The 24,391-nt window shown below is 39.6% G+C and overlaps 2 protein-coding genes across 3 annotated transcripts in view; both read right to left on the minus strand.

Annotated features, from left to right (window-relative positions):
• Positions 1–487: 487 nt before the first annotated feature.
• On the minus strand, positions 488–7,256 carry LOC136691478 (homeobox protein TGIF2). The gene is made up of 3 exons (XM_066664036.1): positions 6,980–7,256; positions 2,234–2,496; positions 488–1,441 (listed from the first exon to the last, which is right to left on the minus strand). Exons 1-3 carry the CDS (start codon positions 6,996–6,998, stop codon positions 488–490), a joined length of 1,236 nt encoding a protein of 411 aa, XP_066520133.1. The 5' UTR covers positions 6,999–7,256.
• Positions 7,257–14,096: 6,840 nt separating this feature from the next.
• The window catches only part of dlgap4b (discs, large (Drosophila) homolog-associated protein 4b), a 30,712-nt gene continuing 20,417 nt past the window's right edge, over positions 14,097–24,391 (minus strand). For both annotated transcript variants that reach the window (XM_066665926.1, XM_066665928.1), the window contains 6 exons: positions 21,660–22,063; positions 20,773–20,864; positions 19,523–20,034; positions 17,549–17,640; positions 16,810–16,965; positions 14,097–16,236 (listed from right to left, as the gene is read on the minus strand). In XM_066665926.1, coding sequence (XP_066522023.1) covers positions 16,018–16,236; positions 16,810–16,965; positions 17,549–17,640; positions 19,523–20,034; positions 20,773–20,864; positions 21,660–22,063 — 1,475 coding nt within the window. In that variant the 3' untranslated portion in view covers positions 14,097–16,017. The remainder of the gene's footprint in view (positions 16,237–16,809; positions 16,966–17,548; positions 17,641–19,522; positions 20,035–20,772; positions 20,865–21,659; positions 22,064–24,391) is intronic.

Consider the following 24,391-nt stretch of genomic DNA (forward strand, 5'->3'; position numbering starts at 1 on the left):
GAAAATGCCCCTTTTAGCATTTTCCTCTTAGAAGAAAAGGTTGTTGTTTGAGGTTTTATCCGTTTCTTCCACTTTTTTGGCCCAATGTAATCAAATGCGCAATTTCTGTTGTGCAGATATTATAGGAAGTGTCTAATTACATTTTATGAAGTGAAAATGTCATTCAAACATTAAAAACACATCCTTTTTGTCAATATAAGGTGATCTCGGTGTCCGATTCCACAATCAGGTTATCTGACACATAGGCAAGCAGTTCTCTTCAAAGATGGTCATCTAGCAACTATCTGAGCACATCCATGGCAACCGGGGATTGTTAGGACAACATATGTCAACAGCGGCGTTACTGTTACATGGCTGTAATTCTCCCATAAGAGAATCTTACAGCAGCAGCAGAGAATTTGCATTCACTAAATGGCTGCAAGGAAATGTACTTTTTAGTCTTACAAACCGTGTGCATTTGCATACACACATGCCCTTGCAATGTCTCTTAATTGACCGTTTCCCTTACTGCATGGATTGTGTGTTGTGAGCTCCATGTGTGGGAGACACTGCTTGTGGTTGGACTGGCTGCTCGCACTGGGCCATGGACCATGCTCCACACACCATTTGGCTGAAAACTCACAGCTGAAGTGACCCTCTGGGGCACCAATGCCAAGTTAACACCAGACCCTCCAGCAGGGGGGACTACACCTGAAGCATTTAACACTGGCACAGAGACTGGGAGCACAGCTTTATCCTCCAGGCTCAAAACTGAGTCTGAGTGACACTCGGAGACTGGAACCAAGTTTCTGCTGCTGCTTTCTGGTTCTAGGTCCTTTTCCTTAGCTTCTGTTTCTTCAACAGCAGGGGGCATGGTGGCTGAAACAGGCTGTTCTTGCTCCTTCTGTCTCTGGCTTTCCTGCTCGGCTGCTCTCTGTAGCGCTGCATCCACTAACAGTTTCAGGTCACTGAAATCATGAGGGCAAAGCTCTGGGGGAGTAGGGGGTGGTGTGTTGAACAGTACCCCAGTAGGACTCACAGTACCCACAGGACTCAAACTGCTGGAGGAAAAGGCTGGAATTGTAGTGATACTGGGTTTTGAGGAGCCAGAACTTGAACTTTCTTTTTTGAGCAGACCCTGAGCATCTATCTGCATAAGAGCCTTGACACCTCTATCTTGGCTTGTAATGCTCGATCCCACCAGACAGCCGGCCCCTGCCAAAATGGCGGTGGCTGTATTACCCAACACGCTCAAGTCCAGGGTAGGAGCGGGCCGGATGACGGAGGGCCTGGGTGTAGGGACTGAGGACGGGACAGAGTAATCTGGGGAGGAAGATCCAACTGGACGACCCTCTGCTTTTCCAGCGCGACGAGAGATGGTGAACTGAGTTGGGTCTTTTCCATCCTTCCTGAGCAGGTCAGGAAGCAGCCTTCGCCTGGCATTGATGAACCAGTTACAGATCTGAGAGACAAAGAGGATAAATAAACATTAATCAATGTGTATATTTATTAGGACAATATTTGGGTGATTTTGTGTGCTGTAACTGCAGCTATGACAGACAATTTTAGCTTCTATTAAAAATGAACAAGTTCCCAGTCATTGGCTATAATGACACAGAAGCAGAAGTGCTTATGTAGAAAACTAAAAATGTGATATGTTTAATGCTGTTTTCTTATTCATATTAACCATGAGACAATATTAACAATGAGAATTTTTTAAAAAAAATATTCAAGTGGTAAACTTTGGAATCTGAAAATGGTGTTCCTGATCACCCATGTTTGGGGTAATGAGAGAACTGTGAAAATTAAATTTTATCTTTCTGGTGGCCATGGAAATACTTTACAGAACCTCTGTGCACAGACATCTTTACATACTTTACAGACATCTCTGTGCACACTCCTGTGGCTAAACTGTGAACTGCAGGTTACAAACAGCTGGCACTAATGGAGATTGGAGGGAAATATGCAAAGCCACAGAGCAAAGACCTTGCTGCCTGCATTCCTTCACACTGACAACACTGCAGCTCCCAGCTTTTAGTCAAGGACAGAACTAGGTTGAGATTACACACCCTCTGTGTCCAAGTATTTCAGTGACATTTTTTGCTAATGAATCGGATACTAAGATAAATGTGTGTATCTGTGCTGTTGATAGCTAGTGAAAGCAAGACTTGTGCTTAGTGCCATACACAAATAATCACAACACAGACACCAGTATGACAGAACTGAAGGGAATGATGGGTTTTACAAAGCTCACCTGTGAGATAGACAGATTTGTCTGTCCTGATAAACTGAGCTTCTCCTGCTCTGAGGGATAGGCATTGAGACGATGCTCATACAACCAGCTCCTCAGAATCTGAACAGATTCTTTAGGCAGGTTTCCACGGCGACGACGCTTGGCAGAACCCCCTGATCCTCCAGCACTGGTGGAAAGATTGAGCGGGTAACTGTCATCCTCGCAGGGGTCACTGTCCGACATCGCAGAAAACTCCGTCTCTCCACCATGCTCCTCTTCAAACACTGAGGAAACACAGGATTTTATTGGTTTCAAATAAAAACACATGGGATAGAAATGGCAAAGGAATGTGATTGAAACTGGCTTGAGGAAACTAGAGACCAGCCATGGGTCTGCTACATATTTGAAGAAATACAGACACAACATGCATTTAGGTTAGAGGTGAGCCATGCTGACACAACGGTGTACCAGACACAGGGCTACACACTGATCACACTTTGCCAGATATTTGCTACATTTCTAACGATAACCCATTATAGACACAATGTAGTTAGACTCAAAACAGGACACTCCCAATAGATACCTTATTCCTGTCATGGGTTCAGAGCCATATTTTACAGGGAACAGCCAGCCATGACATGTATATATCAAACATGCAAGGTACCTGACTGCACAAACTCCACAGCATATACCTGTCCTGTTTTCCTTGCTCCTAACTATTTATGAATTACCTTTAATCGAGTCAAACTGTAGGAAAAATCAGTACAAGATCAGAAATCTCAGACGTTGTACTTCTGAGTTGGGGGTTTTCTAACATTGGTGAAAATTTAGCTGAGAGCTACAAATATTAGCCTATGGCAAAAATATCTAAATCCAGCTGTAAAAAATATATAAAGTGACTACAAATGTGGGGATGTTTTCCCAGACATGGATTAAGCTTAGTCCTGGAATACACAGCATTTTGAATTGTGATGTTTCCATTGAAAAAGGATCTAATCCAGGACCAAGATTAATCTGTCTGGGAAAGCAGCGCTAAGTGAAATAATTAAAGAATTGCACATTTACTAATACTTCAATATGACAAGAATCAAATGATAAAGACTCACAGCATGTTTCTGTAGAGTTCATATAATGATTACCTAAATTCAAGGCAAAAATAAATAAATAAAATTAGATGAGGTAGGAGTTCATCCGTCTACCCTTTAATTTCCTCCCTTTCATCTCCCCCACTTCCTCTCTATTTGATATACCAAACAAAATCTGGGAACTGCTGGAGCATTCCAGGCTTTGCCATCAACCTAAAGTGCAAATGGCTTACTAACAGTATTTGAGTTCCAAATCTAGAGCTGTCTACAAGTAAATAAAATAGCAGAAAAGAAGGACTAAGAATAAACTGCAATGTCACTGTGCTTCCCAAAATGGCATGTTTAGAAGTCATTTCCAATGGAAAAAAAATTAAATAAGTAAAAACTAATATATATATATATATATATATATATATATATAATGCCTTAAAGGCGGCCCTCTGCCACTTGAATGCAGCTTGACTGTTTGAAATCTTGACTATTTGATTTAGTCCGTTTTAAATTCTCTTTGGAATATTGTGGTTTCAAAGTTGTGTCACTTGACCATGGTTTTGACTGATTATTTGACCTTTGACACTTCTAGGATATACACAGCACCACATGGACATGTAAACAAGGTAAAAAATTTGATTTTCATTTAAGGGGCATTTGAAATATCTCAAATTCTGCATCTACTCTGCATCAGAATTAGTCCGATGATATGGTCTAGCGATTTAATGGACCATTTTCTTCCAAATAAATCTGAAAGAATGAAAAAGATAAGTTTAGGTAAAATATTTAAAACTTTAAAAAGTTTCCACCGTGTGTTTGGATGAGCTGGAAAGTCCCTTCCAAGAAAAGTGTATTTTGTGGAAAGCCTGGCCCGTTGGTTAGTCTGTAACACCTGAAGTGTGTAAACATGGCCAAAATATCACTGTATTCTTGACAAAATACACAAACGGGCCGGACACTAGACCCTGTCGGTGTTACAGTGTGTAGCTTCTTTGTTGTAAAAACCTAGGCTACTTCCGAATTGTTAGCAACGACACAGTGGTTTTACTTAGAGAAGAACTGAGGGGAAATGCGGTGGTGTGGATTGTCTTTCCTCCCGTCGGTGTAACCCGAACCCCTCAAGAGCAGTTAGAAATGTGGGAGTTACTCCGTGCCTCTCTAACAAAGGAGATTGTGTGTGCAGTATCCGTCTCCAGCGCTGAGGGCTTTAGAGCTCGTTTCCATTCACAGAGCTGCCCCCCTCCTCTCTCTCCCTCTCTCTCTCTCTGTAGACATGCTGCCAGCCCAGAGTCATATCGGCCGACCAGGCTTAAGTTGGCTCCCTTTACTAATTTTCTGTTCCACCTTAAATATTGTACAACACCTCCGTTAAAAACCACAGGCTGCGCAATATAACTGCTGCACCACTGAAGACAGAATGAAGGGGAAAAAACAGCTATATGCAGCACTTTTTAATCATCACCGTCATATGTTATTACAACAATCTTTAATGTAGATTTCGACCATATGTCTTCTCATTTGGTCTTTAGACTTAGTGCCTTGCTCATCATTCCTTTCATTGTACCCATAAATCTCGTCGTATACCTTAAATTACTCTGTTTTCTTCTCTTGTTTCCAAATGGAGTTTCAGTTTGAGCTTGGAATGAGCGGTGAGGCTTGATTTCGTCAAGAACTTCGGTTTTGTTGTTGGTGTCTTCTCAAAACTCTCAGCATAGTTACTGTCCCGTTTGAAATGTCAAAACCAGCACTGTTTACAAACCGTGGACAAATCTCACAGACGCTTCCGCGCTTTCCCGCATCCATTTTTACACCACGCTGAAAGTTAAAGTGGAAGTAGTGCCACAAAGCCGAGTGATTAAATGAAAGGATTGACTGTTGGCTGTGGGAGCGTGGGCTGGACCGAGTTGTGGGACTGAGCTTCTCTTGTGAGATTATTTGGACTGGTAAAGTCCTAAACATTCGAGAGGCGAGTCTGGGAGTTATTCAGGTCTTGGAAAGGACCTTTACATTGAGATGAGGTTTCACTGTTAGCAGGAGTAACAAATTATGCAAAAACGGTTGTGAATGTTTCAGTAATACAGCTATATTAAGTCTCAATCATTTTCACATAAGATGCCCTTAGAAATAATCAGTAATAATAAATAAACCCCTCAGTTTTACAAATCCTAGCAACCCAACAACACAACTTTCCTGACCATGCATCGAGCAATGCAGCCAATGACGATAACTCGTCAGCGTTTCAAACCCTGTGCCCCACACTTTGAACATCAACCGGAATTCCCCATGAGCTCAGGATATTAAACAGACAGTGAAACAACTGCTTAGTTCACAAAAATGTGTACAGAACCTGAACAAACATAGCATCCCTGTCCATAATCGCATAGAGCTTCAGTAAACACTGTTATAAATTAGCCGCATTATGCTACGGGACACAACAAAGGGCACGAAGGGACCACGTCAGACCGCTCTCACACACAGAGATGGGAGTCAAGCCCTTTCAGCTTCGACTCTCCGAAACCAGGCTTCAGGAAGCGGGAGTCGATTCCAGAGATCTGGATTCCACAAAGTTATTTACTTTTGTCAGCAGACAGGTATTCACTTCGTCAGGAAAACAACCCGCACTTTGTTTAAATAATAAAAAAACGGTGTTTTGAAAATATTTGGGTGACAATCGACTACAATGTTGATACATCAAAAATGGACTACACAAAATATCGGCTGGGGTTTGAAACTATTTAAGGTATGTATGTATCTTTACACTTATATAGCGCCTTTCTAGACACCCAAGGACGCTTTACAATCCACACTGCTCAGAACGCTCAATCCACACACACACTGGTGAGAAGCGGCAGCCAAACGCGCACAGCGTACTCTCAACCAGGAACGACCGTCCACCTGGAGGACTGCATCGGGCACTAGGGTTTAACCCAGGATAGAGGGCCAATCCATATCTGGGCTCACACATACAGACATTCATTCACACACCAGGACAGTTATTAGACAGAAGCCAATTCACCTACCCTCCATGTTTTTGGACTGTGGGAGGAAACCGGAGCCCCCGGAGGAAACCCACGCAGACACGGGGAGAACATGGAAACTCCACCCAGATGGGACTTGAACCCAAGATCCCAGCGCTGGGAGGCGAACGTGCTAACCACTAAGCCACCGTGCCGCCCCAAAGGTAGTTAGTAACTGGCCCTGTTAGTCAGCCAAGTGAAGTAATTGGTGATCGCAGTCTTCTTGCTAAGGTCAATTATAATGAATAAACTGCTAGTTTTTGATGTCTTTCCCTGTCTTGGTTTAGAGAACCAAAATGAGGAATCGACTCAAACTCGACTCCGTCCGTTCCAGACACTTTGAATCAGAATTGGAGTCGACTCCAAAATTTCACAAAAAACATTAAGCTCAAAAAGCTTCACATATCCCGAGCTGGAAGTAAGAAATGTAGACCTCCATCATATCGCTCTTTCTACTCAGACCTGCACACCCATGCGCTGATGGACCGTGCTTCAAGTTAATGTGTGGGAGATGGAGCTAACAGGCTACAGCTAACAGTCCAACCGCATTCAAACCCAAACACACGCTGCATTTGCTCCCAACAAAAAGCCACATTCCTGTTAAAACCAACAGTCACATACACTCCGCCGACTGTCCGCCATAGACAAGGGCACAGAGAAAAATAGACAATTACCTCTTTTAACAGATTTCATCCTTTTGTATCACGTTTCCCAGTAAAATCCGCAGCTTTCGAAGTTCCTGGCGAAGAAATGAATGCGTGCTTTCCACAAAACGGTGACAACGGGATCTCTCGCTTTTCTTCTTCTTTCACCAACACAAGGTGCTGTTGCTTTCCCTCACTTTTCTCTAGTGCCGGACAGTCGATCGCCAAAGGGATTCAGTCTGTTAACGTCTCATTTTCTTGTTGTCTTGCATACACGATCAAAAGCATCAGATCTTGTTGATAAATCCGTCCCTTTTTACCTGCAGTATCAGCGACGCCAACTCTCAGTCTGCCAGTGACAGCGGCCCTAATCCCGCCCCCCGCGGCCTCTCAGCCAATCAAAGCCCCAGGCTGCTGCTACGCGCCAAAGCGATGTCATCACTGCATAATGAGTGACAGCCGCTCAAGAGACTTGAAGCGTTTCCGTTAAAAATTCAGAACATTAATAAACATGAATAGTTCCATGACTTATAAAGCTATACCATTTTCTACATTTACATCATGTGGGAAGATAACGAACGTATTTACTTATTTTCTGTAACTTTTCTCAACAAAATAGCAAATAAACTGTGTGAAAGCTACAGGCTGTACCTCAGGGGCAATTCCATCCCTGTTAAACTGATACTTGCACAGTTTAATTATTAGGTCATTTAGGATGTAGAATATTCCCACTGAAAATCTCACAGAAGTGCTGAGAGGAATTAGCATCTGGAACTTTATTGCCCCTAAAACAGAACTGCTCAGAAATGTTCATTTGATTTTACCAGTCATAAACATGGCCTATCCAACTCGCCCACAGAGCACAAATATACCATACCTAAAGTGTTTATAAGTATTATTCTTTAAAAAGTATACATTTTAAATATTTTGCAAAATACTGGTATTCAGTAAAATACATTTTAGATTTTTAAATTTGTATATAGGTTTGTCTTTTTGTCCCTTCACACCCTACAAGCATTTCACCAAGACACAGCTGGGTTTACTAATTGTTTGGAACATAGCTAAAATGTCTGCAGACATCACAATAGGTCACATCACCATAACTGTGAAGGTAAATGAGTCCACACATTCCTCTACAATGCACCAGTTTTACATCAGGCCACTCTGAATTACTTAGTTTACACATGAATGACTTGAATTAGGCTAGGGTTAGTCTGAAAAAAAGAAAAACTAGTTAAAACTGGAACTATCCTGTAGGCTGATATGGACTGATTGGGCATCTGGTTTCGCATCTGCATATCTCACTGCTGTCCAAAGAAAACTGTATGCCTCTATTTTTTATTTTGTATGGTATTCAAACACATCAGATACTTTTCTGATTTATTTACTTTCACTGTAAATAAACAACAGAAATTTGCCAGGTGAGTTGCATAGATATTTGCTATTGCTATTCCATTTCTATTGCCATACCTACTTTCAATATGTGTTGTTTCAGTTGTATGCTGTATATAAATGTGTTATATGTGTAAATTAAAAACACCTTTTGATACATTACACTACATTACGGAGAATGAGAGGAAGGCAGTTTCTCAAAGCAGGCCCTTTAATTTACTTTGAAAAAATCCCCATGTATATTGGCTAATACTTAAAGCCATATGCTACAAAGAAAAAAATCTGGGTGGTGTTAGCAAAGGGGAAATGTGGAAAGGAAAAATCAGTGTTAGCCTGGGGTATACATTTGTGATGCACCTTGCCAATGGAATGCACCAAATTTAGCTTGTAGCTATTGGCTGTGCATAGGATTTCCAGTGGCTGCTTACAGAATAGTAGTCCTAGAGTTTCACCTACCTCACTTTTACTTGATGACTGTGTAGACTGTTTAAAAGTGCTGCAAGTGAAAAATATCATTTTTATTGTCTAATTTCACTTCATGTGAAAGAGCTATAACAAGATAAAGTCTTTAGAAGTTAACTGTCTACATAACTACTGTGTAAAGGTACATGGCAGCACGATGGATTTTTTGTTTGTTTGTTTTACACTGTTCATTCTTAAAAAAGATGTCCAGGTTTTTAAATATCACTCCACTGAATGAAGGCAACTATAGGGTGTAAGAAAATATTTTTTGTTGTTGTTAGCTCTTTTTGGTTTAAGACTGTGACATATTCATTTAAATGCTGACCAGTGATGGGAGAAAGAAACAATGGACACCACTTTTGGTTAACTTAACTTCATTTTATTGTATTTCTTACTAAAACAAAGACCCTGACATACACAGCCTAAAATTTATATAGCATTAGAGATATAGAACAAATCCTAGTCAGTAAAATATGTGCTTGTCTCACAAAATATTGATTATCGATCATTAGAGTAATAATTATCTCACTTTTTTTTGCTACAGACTCTTGCATTAAGAGTATTGGTTTAATCTTGACCCCCTCCTACCCCTGGTAGTATAACTAAATGGATTTCAAAGCAAAACATAGCCAGAAAAGGCAGGATGCAGAGAGCATGACTAGCTCCTTTTTGCATGTTAGGCTGATGAAGACCAGGGAGAAGTGCAGACTCATGTCCCAGTGGAGAGTACTTATCTAGGCTTCTGTTAACCCAGTGTGGGGGTTGGGGCTGTCTCTTGGCTGTAGCCTACAGATGTTAGCATTGTGCTGTGTGCCAGTCACTTAAGAGGTATATAAAAAGTTTTTAGAATCCAAGCAGCTTGAGCAGAGAAGATATCAGACATCCCCCTGAAGTGTGTTTCAAATTGAAATCTTTTTTTCCAAAATATTGAATGCCCTGCAATTCCATGTTGGGGGTGGGGGGTGGTGGTTGTGGGGAGCAGAGAGAGGTGGGGGTGACAACTGATGTACAAAAGAAACACAAAAGAGAAACAGATTCCCAGCTGTTTTCCAGAGTTGTTGTTGTTGTTTTTTTTTTTGTTTGTTTTTTTAATATACACACCCTGTTGTCATAGAAGACATTGAGGGTATTGGCCCATTGTCGTCCTATGGGAAGCCCACAAATATGATCAAAAACACAGACCAGCAGAATTAAATACAGTCAGAGCACATATGTGTTAAAAGCATGGGACAGGTAATGGCAAGATATAAGGACATTTACTTCTTGATATGTTGTGTTGATAATTGTGAAAAGCTGAAATCAAGCAACACATTAAATGTAGTAAGTACAAAGCAAAGAAATTCTAGAACATCTATATAATGAGAACAAAGATGGAAATAATGTCCCCACTCTGGCCTAAAGACTTTTTGCAGCAGAATGTGAATGGAGGGAAAGCTGAATGTGGAAGGAAGTCCACAATCAAGGGGGTAATCTGAGGGTTTGAATGGTTTCTTAAAGAAAATCTCTATTCCTTTACCTATATCTCCTTCACTATCAGCAGTGCAAGTGCCATTAATGCATTTGAAGCCTTGTAGATTTGACTGATTTCTTGAAGCAAAGTCTAATCCTCACAAATGTCAAATACCTCTCCCTCCATTTCTTTTTTCCCTCCTTTCTTTGCTGCTGTCCTTCTAAAATGATTACAATTCCAGTTGCATGCTCAGACACAGTCGATGTGCTTTAACGGGTGTTGAACCCGTGTGCTGGCTTTCGTTTCTGTTTACACTTCATTTATCAGCACCATCAAAGAACAACCACTGACATTATAACAACATCTGGCCTAATCTCTAAGAGCATGAGAATCTCCCCAGCTTAGACAGTAATCGTGTGATGATTAGACACTTTGTCTGTGAAAAGCAATGGCAACTTCAGATGCTTCATTTACTGTCACATCAAAACCTTACAACTCCATGTAACCCCTCCTTTTACATCAAATGAGCTGCCTTTTACACTGTACCATAACAGAAGTTAATAGGAATTTCCTTCTTTTATGAAATATAGAGACAAAAGATTTTGTTATAGCAACAACATCCTGACAAGTCATTCCTAACCGTAGACAGTGTGTATCAAAGGAATAAACATTTCCTAATTTCACAATACAAAATCCCAATTTGTTTGAGTTAGAAATTGAATTGACAGCAGCGAGTCTGCAGGGAATTGTCAGACATTGGCTATAAACCCAGAGGAGGGATAAAGCAGCAGGTCGTCAGCACACAAAGCCACAGGCGTCAATGACCCACCCCCGCGCCAAATGGACACAGGCAGAGGACAGGAGAAGTCCCATTCACACCATTATTGCAGACAGCAAAGGGGGCCATCACTGACCTGGCTTACACACAACACTGTAAACAATAGAGCCCAATCACTCAACCATCTGATCATATGAAGTGTGGAGAAGTTGGGCGGGGGTGATGGATAGTGCTTTCATAGTCAAAATGCTCATGCCTGTTTCACTGAAGGGTCATTGAAGTAGTGGCCATTAAAAAAATCTTCTGTGAAATTCACATTCATCCAGACTAATAATTGGATTATGAATTCATGGTGTCAACATCCTGTACACAAAACTCTGGGCGACTTATGAGCATGTGTCCCGGAGACATAGATGTTTAGTGTTTTGTACTATACTCTAAAACTGTGCAATTTATAATTCACTAAAGAACACAAAACAAAGTTTTAAAAATGGCCACCGTCTGTGGTCATAACATTTTTCATTCCACAGAGGCCTGAAAGTTGTCACTGCTTGGCATGACATGCATAAAGTATATCCCACTGTGTGCTGACAAGCCTGAAGCCATTTAGTTTTAAGGTGTTATCTCCTTCCTGCAGCTCAAGTACCAAATGAACTACTATCACCCCTGAGGACAACACAATGCTTTCCTAAAGCCTAGACTTTGTGCTAATAACCACAGAGGCCCACTGCTGGGTTTAAACCATAAATTAATCACTGATAAAGGAAAAAATATTAAATGCCCCATAATATTTGTGGTGCAGTATGGATTGTTACATACTTTGCTTAAACAATTTAGTCAGTCTGAGAATTCAATGCAGGGCTAAAAGATCACATAGGACCGAACCTGTGATAAAAGCATACAATTGTGCAATTTTCCGGTCAGTTTTAAAACAAGGCTCATCACAACCTGAAAACTGCAAATAACAGCTTGAAATGGCAAGCATTTACCCTTTAAAATAACACTTTAATGATTTATTTTTTTTATAAAAACAGTTACTAGTACTGTGGAGAAACAGAAAGTGAATAAGGACAAATTAAACAATCAAATACCCCCAAAAAATGTATCTATGTGTAATAAAATGACTTTACTTTGAACGTCAGCTTTGAACTTGTGCTTACAGCCTGTTACAACCTGTAGTGTCCACATTTACCACAGACAGGCGCTATTACCCCAACAATACCTTTGAGCTTCTGTTGTTCCCGAACTACTGTTTTGCTGTTGCTGTGTACTTACAACTCTGAATCATCAGTGGGAGAAAGTTAAATGTAAAATGACTGAAATATATGGAAAGAGATTAATGTTAATCCACAAATTAAACACAAGTCACAAATATGTTTCACTGTTCACAAATGAATACATCCCAATCTGTGTCTCACAGTCTGCAATTTGTACAAATACAGTTACATTCATAAATACATGTTTTTGTTTTGTTTTAGACATAGATATGTCATAATATTATGCGAAAATAAATACATTTGTTTAAATTTACATTGCATATATTTGTAAAGTCGAAGTTTACAAAATTCATTTGTAAACTGAATCTGTATTTGTAGATCAGGTCACTCACGTGTTTTCCGTGACGTGTATTAGTTCATTTGTTCTCGCGTTTTTTGTTTTTTTTTGTATTTTGAGACTTTTGCATTTCACCCGGTCCAATGGAGACGCACGTGCGCAATATTTAATGTGGAAGTTCGAACAAAAATCCGCTGAATTCAGCTTCATATCACAGACGGTTAGGAGCGGGGGATCACTGTGAAACGCTTTTGAAGGTGCACTATATTTAACGACGTTAAAAATCCAACGGACTCTCCTTAATTTCGCTGCAAACTAGGGTTGTCAAATAAAATACTTTAAAACCATCCCTTGTTTGGACACTAAAAGCCGTGTGGTGTATTGGGCTGATACGGGACGCGCTGTGTTCCGTATTTTTGAGATTGGACAGTTAAGGCGGGTGATTTGTTTCAGACAGACTGAAACTCTGTCTCAGCTGGAGAGAGGGGCAGATTACCTAAGGTGACCAGACGTCCTCTTTTACCCGGACATGTCCTATGTTTTGGACTTAAAAAAAATGTCCGGCCAGAATTTCACAAAGGTCCGGCATTTTGTTTTTCTATCGTTTACATAGAATTTCGAGAAACGTTTCGCTCACAAACTAGTCCCGCCCTCCCCTACTCCGATTGGTTCGCTTGAGTGAGAAGGGGGCGTGGTGAAGTACCCTAAAATTTTCGGATTGCATGGTCTGACTTTAGAGCTACCGTTATTGGTCGATAACCTTCAACACATTTAATTGGTCAGTCTGCACACAGCGAGGGGCGAGAACTCATCACCCCCCCGGAGGCGTGTCATTTTTTTCACCATCTCAGATCTGGTCACCCTAAGATTACCCCACGGCTCCTAAACAGAAAATGCGCTTCTCATTTGTCAACACATTTATTTAGCCTATATATAACCAGAGTTAGCTGTCCATCATTTCTGCGGTAGCCAAATGAGTCATATTCCCGCCTATAGGAGGCCGTTTTGCTGCGGCCCTGAGAGCAACAGGACAGTCCTGAAACACTGGGGGGGAACAACAGTGCCATCTAGCGGTGGCTTGTTCGCCTGCTGGCCACGTCTGTGGATCATGCTTCAATTGTATTTGGGTCGGGTGAAATGCGAAAGGAAGGTCTCCAAAAAAAAAAAAAAAAATAAAGAAAAAAATAAAGAAATGAACATATACACGTCAAACTCGTGAGTGACTCGATTCACAAACGCAGATTCTAAAATTTACAAATACATTTTGAATTCAAGACTTTGACTTTACAAATATATTCAATGTAAATTTAAACAAATGTATTTATTTTCGCATAAAACATGTATTTATGAATGTAACTGTATTTGTATAAATTGCAGACTGTGAGACACAGATTGGGATGTATTCATTTGTGAACAGTGAAATATATTTTTATGACTTCTGTTTAATTTGTGGATTAACATTTACACATTTGTAAAGTATTTTGAGACTAATCTCTCTTCACAGAAATACAACTAGAAACAACAATTTGCACTGGCCTGAAATAAAAAAGCAAAACAAAACAAAAGGAGAAAAAAAAAACCCTGACTGAGCTACAACTGAAGAATGAATAAAATAAAACTGCCAGTCGCTCTCCACAGGACATGAATCTGAAAGTGGTAGATCCGTGAATAGTGCACAGCATAGCTGTAAAGGGAGAGCTACATGTATAAAAAAAAAAAAGAGACCTGAGTCTTCAACAAGGCTGAGATACGTTTACGGATATCAAGCTTGCTGTGTAAAATTGCAAACTTGTTCCAAATTCCACATACATATGCTTTTAGAGGAATTCTGTTAGTTAAAAAAAATGAATATCCAAATTGTTAAGATATAAACAAAGCCATTTGATTTATGTGAAAGGAATTTAAGTCAGTATCCATAGAAAACCAACATCTGAAATATTAAATGCCTTTTAACCCATTCACAGAAAGTTATTACATGAAATGGCTATAAATCCATTGCCTAAGGCCTTTGAAAATGCTTTAGGATCTGGATTTCTTCATGTTTGAGACGTACATACTTTGTATTTTTCCAGGTTTATGGCTATTTTACCATTATAAACATCACATAAAAACTCAGAAAACACATGTCAGTTCATCATTTGTTTAAGGATAATGAATAAAATGACTACATAAACACTGTATACACAACAACCACAGGTTTCAATGATCACTGTTATGAATAAACTCTCTTGTCTGCGATTAACAATTTCTCTCTGAATGACTGTGTTTACATCTCAACAATTACAGCAACTAAATTTAATTTAATTATGAATTATCAATGAATAATCAATGGAATTTAATTTTAGGAGCATGGAACTGACCCTTACTTCTTTACTGTTTATGACAAAATGCGAACAAAAACAAACAAACAAAAAACCAACCCTGAACAACCCCTGCTATAAATGCAATTTATATGATTTATATGGGAATATATTAATTTTCAGTCTCTGGCTCATGTTTGGTCACATAATTATTTCCTGATTATTAGAACAAGGATTCTAATAAATTTGGAAAAAATTGGATAAGAATTCCCCCAGAAAGCAAAGGGCATCTGTTTCTCACCAGCTATGATTTTTGCTGGTTCTATTGATTTCTTATTTTGTAAGGTTTCTTTAAAAGTGTGGGCAGGGAGCACAATCCATATACGACGTGGAAGCTTGTTCTGGTGAGCCTTGCAGAAGAGAAACAGGATATGATGGGATAAGAACTACACTGCTACAATTCTGTGCCATCATTCTTCTTTCTGACAGGCTTTTGCTTATCCCTATGTCAGTAGAGACAGCAGTGGATTGAAATTAATAAAGCAAATTAATAAACAGGAAGACAGATACTTCAGAGAGGGCAGACAATGAGGAATCCTCTGAGCAAGTGTGTGTAGGCATGTGTGTGTGTATGTATATATGTGTTCTATGCAAACTACAGAGAAGGCTGTTTTTACTGGGTGGGGCAGTGAGGGGGCAAAAAAACAAACAAACAAACAAACAAACAAAAAAAAAAACGTGGCTATTTCAGTCCACATATTATAGTTATCTCTTATCCAACATATTAGAATATTTAAAACAGTCTGATATAGAATTTAGGTGATATCATTATTGATAACAATTGTAATAACTGTAGTACCAATAATAATAATAATAATTATAATAATTGATGTACTAATAATAAAGTCTGTGTGAGGTTTTCCTTGGCAGTCTCTGAAAAGAGCTCATCATGTGTCCATGATTTCCACTCCCTGTTGTCTCTTCTTTCTCCATTATTCGTTGCCACCTGAAAAGCAGCATTTCATGCTGGAGCAGACTTGTTCAAATGCCCGTCTCTTCACGCTGTTTTATCTTCTCTCTCCCCGTTTCCTCTGCCTGCTCCAGTCATTTAACTCTCTCCTCTCTTTCACCCTCACAGCCGTGTCTGAGCCTCAGGAACATATATCTCAATGCTGTCTGCACTCTCTGTAGCTGAATTCTGTTTTACAGACTGGGCTCTCTTGGCTGCCATTAGCCTCTTGCGAGCCTCCTGCCTCTGTTTATCAGGTGCCTCTCCACTCTTCTCCCGGGCCAGGACCGGCTTTCCCTTCCCAGGCTTCTTTGGTACAGGGGGAGCCTGCTTCTGGTTCTCCTGAAGACCCAACATTCACGATGAAGAAAGATGCAGGAATTAAGTGTATGTTTTTATATGTTAAAAAGTTTTTAATCTGAGCTCCCAATTTGACGTACAAGTAAAAAGTAAGCCTGGAAACCACAACTGAAAATGTAGGACCCAGAATAAACTGAAATGGAAAATTAAATGGCCTAAAAATGGAAGCTATTTTAGAATGCAGGCTAGAGTTTGTGCCACAAAATCTAAAATTTGTTGTTGGTCATGCAAACAGTGAAAATAGTCATTTTAATCACTATTTGTCTTTCACTTTACCATTAAAATTGTTAGTAAAGTTTCAGAATTTTAAATGTTAAAAGTTGCCTAATATTCAAAGGCTTTTTAGACACATAATCCTAAAGTTGAATTCATAGTCCATATTACAATAGTTTAAAAATTGTATATCATGTGTTACTGTATAAAAAAATGTATATGGCTTTAATGCATATGAACACAAATTGTATGTGAATTGTACTGAACAGGTGATTGTATATATGATCAAACATCTCTGTGTGTACTGCTGTACGTATATACATTTTCTGAGTTTTCATGTACCTGTTTTTCGGGTGAATCCCTGTCCAGTTTCCAGTCATTGGCTTTGAGGTGATAGAGCTCATCGAACTTCAGGCTGATGTCCTCTATTGAAAGCTGCAGCAGATCCCAGAATCCTGCCAAGTCCTGAGCTGTGGGTCTGGGGTTAGCATTCACATTCTATAGTACACGAGAGAGAGGCAGAGACAGAGAGAAAGGCAGAGGTATTGAGAGTGTGTGTGTGAGAGAGAGAGAGAGTGAGAGAGAGAGTAAAGGGAGGGATATGAAAGGTGAAACAAAATGAAACAAAAGAAACAAAACCGAATGAAGTCATGAAAAGTGCATTTTTTAGCCGTCATACCTGTTCGGTACACAAGAGGGCAGTGTAACACAACTCACAAATCTAATTTCCTTTGATTTACTTTTAAACAAAACTTCTTAGTTAATCTGATTTCATCACATGACCTCATTCTTAACTCCAGTCCTTATGAGACACCTTTAATGAAACAAACATAATGTTCTGAACTGCATTTTCATAATATCAATGAGCTGACCTAGTTAACATGATGTGGCTTGATGCTACTCATAATTCTTTAGAGCATATAATAAATGGCAGCAGGCCTTCTTTACAATAGCCACACATGCACACATTGTTAAAACTGTGTGTGATTCTTGTTTTGGGTGTGTAGATGCCTAAGTAGGCAGGAGAAAAAAAATAGAGTGAAAGAGACAGAGGGTGGGGGTGGTGGGGGGGGTCACTCACCAAATTTTGTTCACACAACCCTCTGAACTGTTGAAACTTCTGAGACATAAGGAGCTGAGCACTGCCTACTGCACTGCGTACTTTCCCCAGCACTAACACACACCACAGAGGGAGATAAAAAAAATAATGTATTTATGAATATAAAATAAATTCACATTGAACTGCACATTATGTACTGTACATAATTATAAAAGAGTAGTTAAAACAAATATTAAATCGCACATATTATAGAAAACATTTACCAGAAATTGTAAAATAATTTAGAAAAAATGGATGCTTCAACAGCTAAAAGCAATAGATATGTGCAGATTTGCAAAAGATTTGGTAAAAATTGAAACCACATTCACACACAGGATATCACACTGGAATAAACATTTTTGGATCGGGGAGAACACACCAAACTCCTCACAGTCAGTCACCCGGAGTAGGACTTGAACCCACAACCTCCAGGTCCCTGGAGCTGTGTGACTGCAACACTACCTGCTGCGCCACCGTGCCGCCACAGGCTTGATACAGTCAAATACAATTTTCATAAACTGGCAGTACACTACAAACTAGCTCTCTCCATGGGATAACATGTACTGCACTCGTTTGCATGCAAGTAATACAGTTTATTCTGATGAAATTACATACTGAAGGAGGAGTGCATGCTGCCTTATTCAAGCCTATTTCATTCACACAGATGTTCCCAAAATTTCAGAATAGGAACAGCAGATCTATCTAAATGCAAACCTCCACTTCATAAAGTTTTAAGAGAAAAGTGAGCTAGGCTTAATATAAGGGTGCATCAAGGCTTTGTACAAATGGGAGAGAGTGAACATCAAAAGATACTGTCAGAGTGATTATTGATCCAGAGTAAGTGAGTATGTGCAGTCTGTGTATGTCTGGGTGTGCGATACCTGGTGTGAGCAGACATACAGGCGTGTAATCTGAGGAATTACGATAATCTACTTTAAACAGATTAGTGCCTCAAAGCAGCCTAAAGAGCACAAATGTATACACACACTGCAAATGTGTTTGTCCAACAGATGAACTGTGGGATCAGTCTGCAGCCAATGAACGTTACACTCATAGAGTCCTAAAAGGCCCAGACAGGCCTGAAATTGTTTTAGCCAGTGGTAATACACAGAAAGACAAACAGACATAAACACAAACACATAAAAATGATGAATACTGGTATCTTCAACATTTATGAAGTTAACTTTCAACTGATTGAATTTGGAATGCTTTAATAGCTTATATGGTTGTATTCAGCCAAATACAACCTAATTCTCTGGGCTATTTTCAGATGTTATAATCTACATTCTTTGACTGGGTATTCTGGGACTCATTACTAAGATGTTTGTGGCAATATTATGTGCAAATCAGATGCTTCTGCTTACAAGTTCTATACACATCTGGTGCAAAACCTAAATGTTTTACTAGGCATGGATATGTATTTATGTGGAAGCAAAAATGCAAAAATGCAGCGTATGTTTCTCTCCTTTACAAAGAAAATGTATTACATATTTGACTTGACTCCATTTTTAAAACCTTAAACTTAAAAAAAATATATATTAACAATGGCAAAAAACAGCAACCAAACACAGACGCAAGACTAAATATGCATCAATAGATTATTAGGTAAGAGAATAACATTATTTCAGCTCTGTATAAAATGTCTTTGTGAGAGGGTAACACCTAGGAAGGGTGCAAAATTGTTCCAGTGTCACAGGCATCTTCTATTTTACAGTACATTTTAAGCCTTGTCACAGTTAGTAGGCTGTCTTAAGCACAGTTAGTATAATTAGCCACAGTCTTGGTATATTGGACGCTAATTCCAGAAGCAATGTGAGCACATACTGAAGTTTTATCAAATAATTTTTCCATCTTACAAAACAACTGATTTTCTTTGAACTGTTGTTAAACTTGAGTTTTCATGACACATAAACCAATATTCTAAAGAACCTTTTAAGGTCAGTCATACACTCTTACCTTCCTCAGAGAGCTGGTGCTCTTTGGTCTCCTCCTCCATCTGTTTGCACCATCCCTCCATCCGTCCAGTTTCTGCCTGGAGAAGCTTCAAAAACCAGTGACCATCCCGTCGACATGCTGACATCCCGCTGGACATTGTGTGGGTGGGGCCCCCATTACCTGTCCCGTTCCCACTCTCCAGCCAGGGGTCAGGCGGGGGAAGTGAGGAGGGGTCAAGGGCGGGGTCTAAGCTCTCAGAGAAAGAGGAGGAGCTACTCCTTGTCGTTGAGCGGTTCGTCAGGAGCTGTCGAGAGGGGCCGCTGGTTGTCACAACGTCATCGTCATGGCTACCGTTGTCGAGGGACAGTTGCGTAGCAAAGTCCACTGATTGGCTAGAGCTGTTGACCATGACTTTCTTCTCAGTGGGTCTGGAAGTGTTATTGGATGTGACTGTGGTGACTGAAGTCAGCGAGAGATCTTGTGTATCTGAGTCAGTTTCCTGCTTAGAGGCCATACTACTGGAGCGGCTGAGTCTGCATAGAAATAAATAAATGAGAAAGTCTCAGTTATCAACCCAAAATAATTTCTCAGTGTCTATTACCAACAAAATTATCAGTGAAAGTGCTGAAATTGCAAAATACCAACATCTGATACATAGCTCACTAAATAAAAACATGTCAGTGCTTTTTTTGCACTTTTGTAGGTAGAGCAGTATGCATGTTTTGTTGAAAGGTAGTTGAGCATGCAGTGGTTTCTGATAGAAAAAAAAAAATCATTTGCATGTTTATTTGTTTTTCTGACACTGAAACAAACAATAAAAGTTGGGATAGCAGGCTTGATACATTCATTCAATCATTATCTGTATCTTTGGAGGGCCTAAAACAGACTACTATAATGAACTGTAATAGCTTTTCCAACAAAAAAAAAGAATCTCATGTTCAATTCCAGGAATGTAATGTATCATATTTAGCCTAAGTTGGCACTTTCTAGTCAAAGAGCTGTGTCAAATAAAATAATGACTAGACTCTGACCTTGACTTCTGTCTTATGTGTCACTAATACTTGTATCATCGTATACTTATATGCATAAAACATCTTTCAGATGTCTGAAACCACACGCAGAGCAGCAAAGATTATACAGGACAAAAACATACATTATAGTAAGTATGACACAGAAGCTACACTTGCTTATTGAATGAGATAAATAAAATCAGCTGTTACTGAGTAACAGGAAAAAGGAAGTGGAAAATTAGCATGACAAAAATTACTCACGTCCAGCCGTCCTCCACTTGCACTCCAATTGACTGGAATCTGGCCAACGGTGGTGTCTCCACACGGTTTTGGATCTCCTGGATGCAGTCCACCTAGTATTCAATCAGAGGACTGTTACAGGAACTATTGTTTAACCTAAAGCTCCATGAAGTCATGTGAAATCAATACAAGTTAATTTTAAAAGGGGTACTGCGTGAAGAGAAAACAGGCGATAATTTAGCATAAGAGTGCTAATCATTTTTTAAAACATTGATTATCCTGTCTTGGCAGGACATTTCTGCTGATTTCAGTGTTTTGCCTGCTATAAAATGCTTACAGGATTCATCAGGTATTTATCAAAACCTTTTACAAACTGAATAAGGTTAAAAACAAGCACTGCAAAAACTGTGCAGCGCTGTAGCCTAGAGAACGGAAAATCGGATAAAACATATGGGCTTGTGGTCCTCAGTGACTGCAGTATTACATCTCTGCTGTACACATAACAATGCCCAAGGTGCTTTAAACAGCATGCTGAAGGTACACCTGCAGGGCTAAATGCACTGCTTTGCAAACTGCATGCTACTGCTTCAGACTCTGAATCTACAAGCCCAGTCAAATAATCCAAGTCATATGATTAACCCTGTAAGGAACTGTTAAGAAACTGTTATCCAGTCGAGACTTGTATTTTTCACCCTTGTAACCATATTTGTTGTATAGCTTCAATAAGGCCTGAAGTTTTCGTGTGCACCCAAGTATTTAGGCTTATTCTGTATAAGTCTGACTCAAACAAATCAAGTCTGAGCCAAAATGCACTCGCAACCCCACAAAATTCTGTGTAAATCCACCTGAATCCAAACACCACAAACTAGAGACTGGAGTTTATCTCTAGCTGTAGACTGCCCACACACCTGTATTCCAATGGAGGAGAGTTTCCGGCGGGGTACAGGCTCTGTCCTGTGCTCGTCTGCTGTGAGAGCACTCCCCTTCACCTGCTCATTGTGGATATCTCGAGAAGGCTCTGGAGAAACTACCACAGCAGCTGGGATCTGTGGCTCACGAGGGGTGGCCACTGGCAGCTGTGGCCGCGAGCTTTTGGCCAGGCTGTTTGCCCGTGTGCTGTCCAAGCTGTCAGAAGAGTTACTGTGTCCTGACTGGCTGTTGACTTCACTCTTGCGGTCGTGGTTATCGAGGTAACCGTCCTGGGCAGACTCTGTGCTACTCTGTACCGTTACAGAGATGAAAGGTTTGGAGGTGGTCCGAGGAGGCACGGGGGGCGGAGCTACCTTCTTACACGTTGTTATACACGTTGAGACTGGGGGAAAAGAAAAAAAGGAACATAACACAGATTATTTCAACATCTAAAAACAAAAGCTCAACAAAACTCGCCTGAGCTAGATTAATTTTACCCCTGAGATAGTTCTGTGTGACAATGAATACATTTTGAGTTCCCTTCTGTTCAAATATCGACTGTTCAAATGGACTTTATTGAAATAATGTCATAACAAAACCTAAATAATAAACAAAGATGGGTTCCTATATTTTATGCCATAGTGGCATCTGTCCAGTTTAGATTAACATTACATTAAACTGACTTCCAATCATAAATCATAAACCCACACTGGACAATGAGAAACTAGTAGAAACACACTATAAAATATGGTGATTTGGAGTAGAAATGCATACTAGCAATTCTTTAATAGCAATTAATTATTTCATGTGGTCATTTCCATAGCCAAACATTTCCTTTGGAAGTTGTGTCCTATTATCAGCACTATGATAATTCTCATTTCAGTTAGTGGCACTTTTGGACCTGCAAATATATAGTGTGAAGTTAATAGAGGGATAAACTCAGTCTACACAGGAATATTTTTAAAATGCAACATGGTCAAATCTCATATAAATGACCAGGCAAACCTTCCTGTGGTAAAACGAATCCAGCTTAAGTAATGCTGAAGTCAGTGGTTCCTAGCCCAAGTACCCCAGCTTTGTATATTTCCTTGAATTAACACAACAGGTCAAACCTGTCAGCTCATAAATAAGCCTGAGCTAAAGTAGGTGTGTTGGAGCAAGCAGAATAGCAAAATTGCATTATGAGCAAACGACTGGCAATGTCATTTCTATATTTTTTGAAGATAGAAGATGCAGTCCATGGTTTCACGGTGATGACTGAAGACTGATATTTCTTACACAGTTGCTTAGATAGTGTCTTTCTCAATCCCACAACTGAAGACAAACAATTAACTGTAATATGATTTCAGGCGTTCTGTAAATGCAGAAAACAGCTGACAGATTTGGAGTATTTACAGTTATGTGGATCTGTCTCTGTGTGTGCTTATTAGAAAGGGCATGGTACGTCCACAAAAAACAAAGATCCATTCAGCCCAAACCCCATAGAATTCTAGGTTAGAATGTGAGTGGGCAAATACACAGGAAATGAAGTCAGTCCACTCACTGGCACTAATGTTCCACTGATAACCTTATTACACAGAGCAGCCAAATAGCTCTTCTCACTCTTCGCTCTTTATCGTCTCTCATTTCCTAACTTCATCCTTTCTTTCTCTGCATCTGCATAACTTAATGTTCTTGTCTGCCTGCTTATCTCCATCCATTATCAACCCATTAGAATAACTGCGGATCTGTATGTGCATAAAATCGATGTGTATGTGCACAACTTTGCATTCTATGGGTCATCAGACCAGCAGAACTGATGCATGTTAGCAATAGTCTCAGGGCAAAAGACTGAAACAGCAGCGTACTGTGTGTTTACAAGAGCATCCATTATATTCATGATGAAATGGACCTCACAGTCTGTGATGAAGCACTGTTCAAGAACTAAGTGGGGTTTACACAGTCTTCTTTATATGAGTAATACACAAGTTCAACATCCTGTACATAATGAACCAGAAGTGGTTCTGTGTCAAGGTAAGAATAAATAATACACACACAATGTGCTCAGGGAAGTGTTCTTGAACACAGTGTGTTCACAGAGCTCTAGTGTAATGACATATATAATATAAAATAAAATAAACCGGAAACCCAGTGTAAAATGAACATAGTTACATCAAACAGTGCAGCATAAATATGAATTATTACACAAAATACAAAATCAGAACTAGCACCTTTACTAAAATGTTGTAGCTTTGTTATGCGTTATGCATTATGCATTTTTGGATTAAGCATATAAACTCAAACCCATCCATCCATCCATCCATTATCTGTAACCGCTTATCCAATTTAGGGTCGCGGGGTAAACTCAAACCACAAATCACAACTTTGACTAATATAAAATACTTAAAATTGACTAATGTGTTTCATGTGTTTCTTTAGCCCACACAGAGACATATGTAAATAAAATTAATAAAATTGTTAAAAGTGATAATAAAAAATAAAACTGAAAAAGTCAGAATTATATTCACCACAAAAATATATACATATGTGCATGCCTAGGTTCCAGCGTTCTTTTTAAAAACATATCATACTGTGAAATGAGTGTATCATACTCCACTAATATAGTCTATAACCTGACGAGAGATCGCTTTGAAGAAAATTGACCTTTTTGGCTCACAGTGGGGATCCACAGTTTGGCCTCTGGCTGAGTGCATATCCATCTCTCAGTGCATAAGTGTGTGTATATGTGTGT

The sequence above is a fragment of the Hoplias malabaricus genome, chromosome 3 (genome assembly GCF_029633855.1).
Source record: "Hoplias malabaricus isolate fHopMal1 chromosome 3, fHopMal1.hap1, whole genome shotgun sequence".
In the NCBI taxonomy this organism is placed as follows: Eukaryota; Metazoa; Chordata; class Actinopteri; order Characiformes; family Erythrinidae; genus Hoplias; species Hoplias malabaricus.

Bases quoted from the DNA above. Each gene is read 5' to 3' on its own strand.
- LOC136691478 (XM_066664036.1), bottom strand. The intron at 1,442-2,233 runs GTGAGCTTTGTA...TTTGTCTCTCAG, and splicing joins CAAATCTGTCTATCTCACAG to ATCTGTAACTGGTTCATCAA.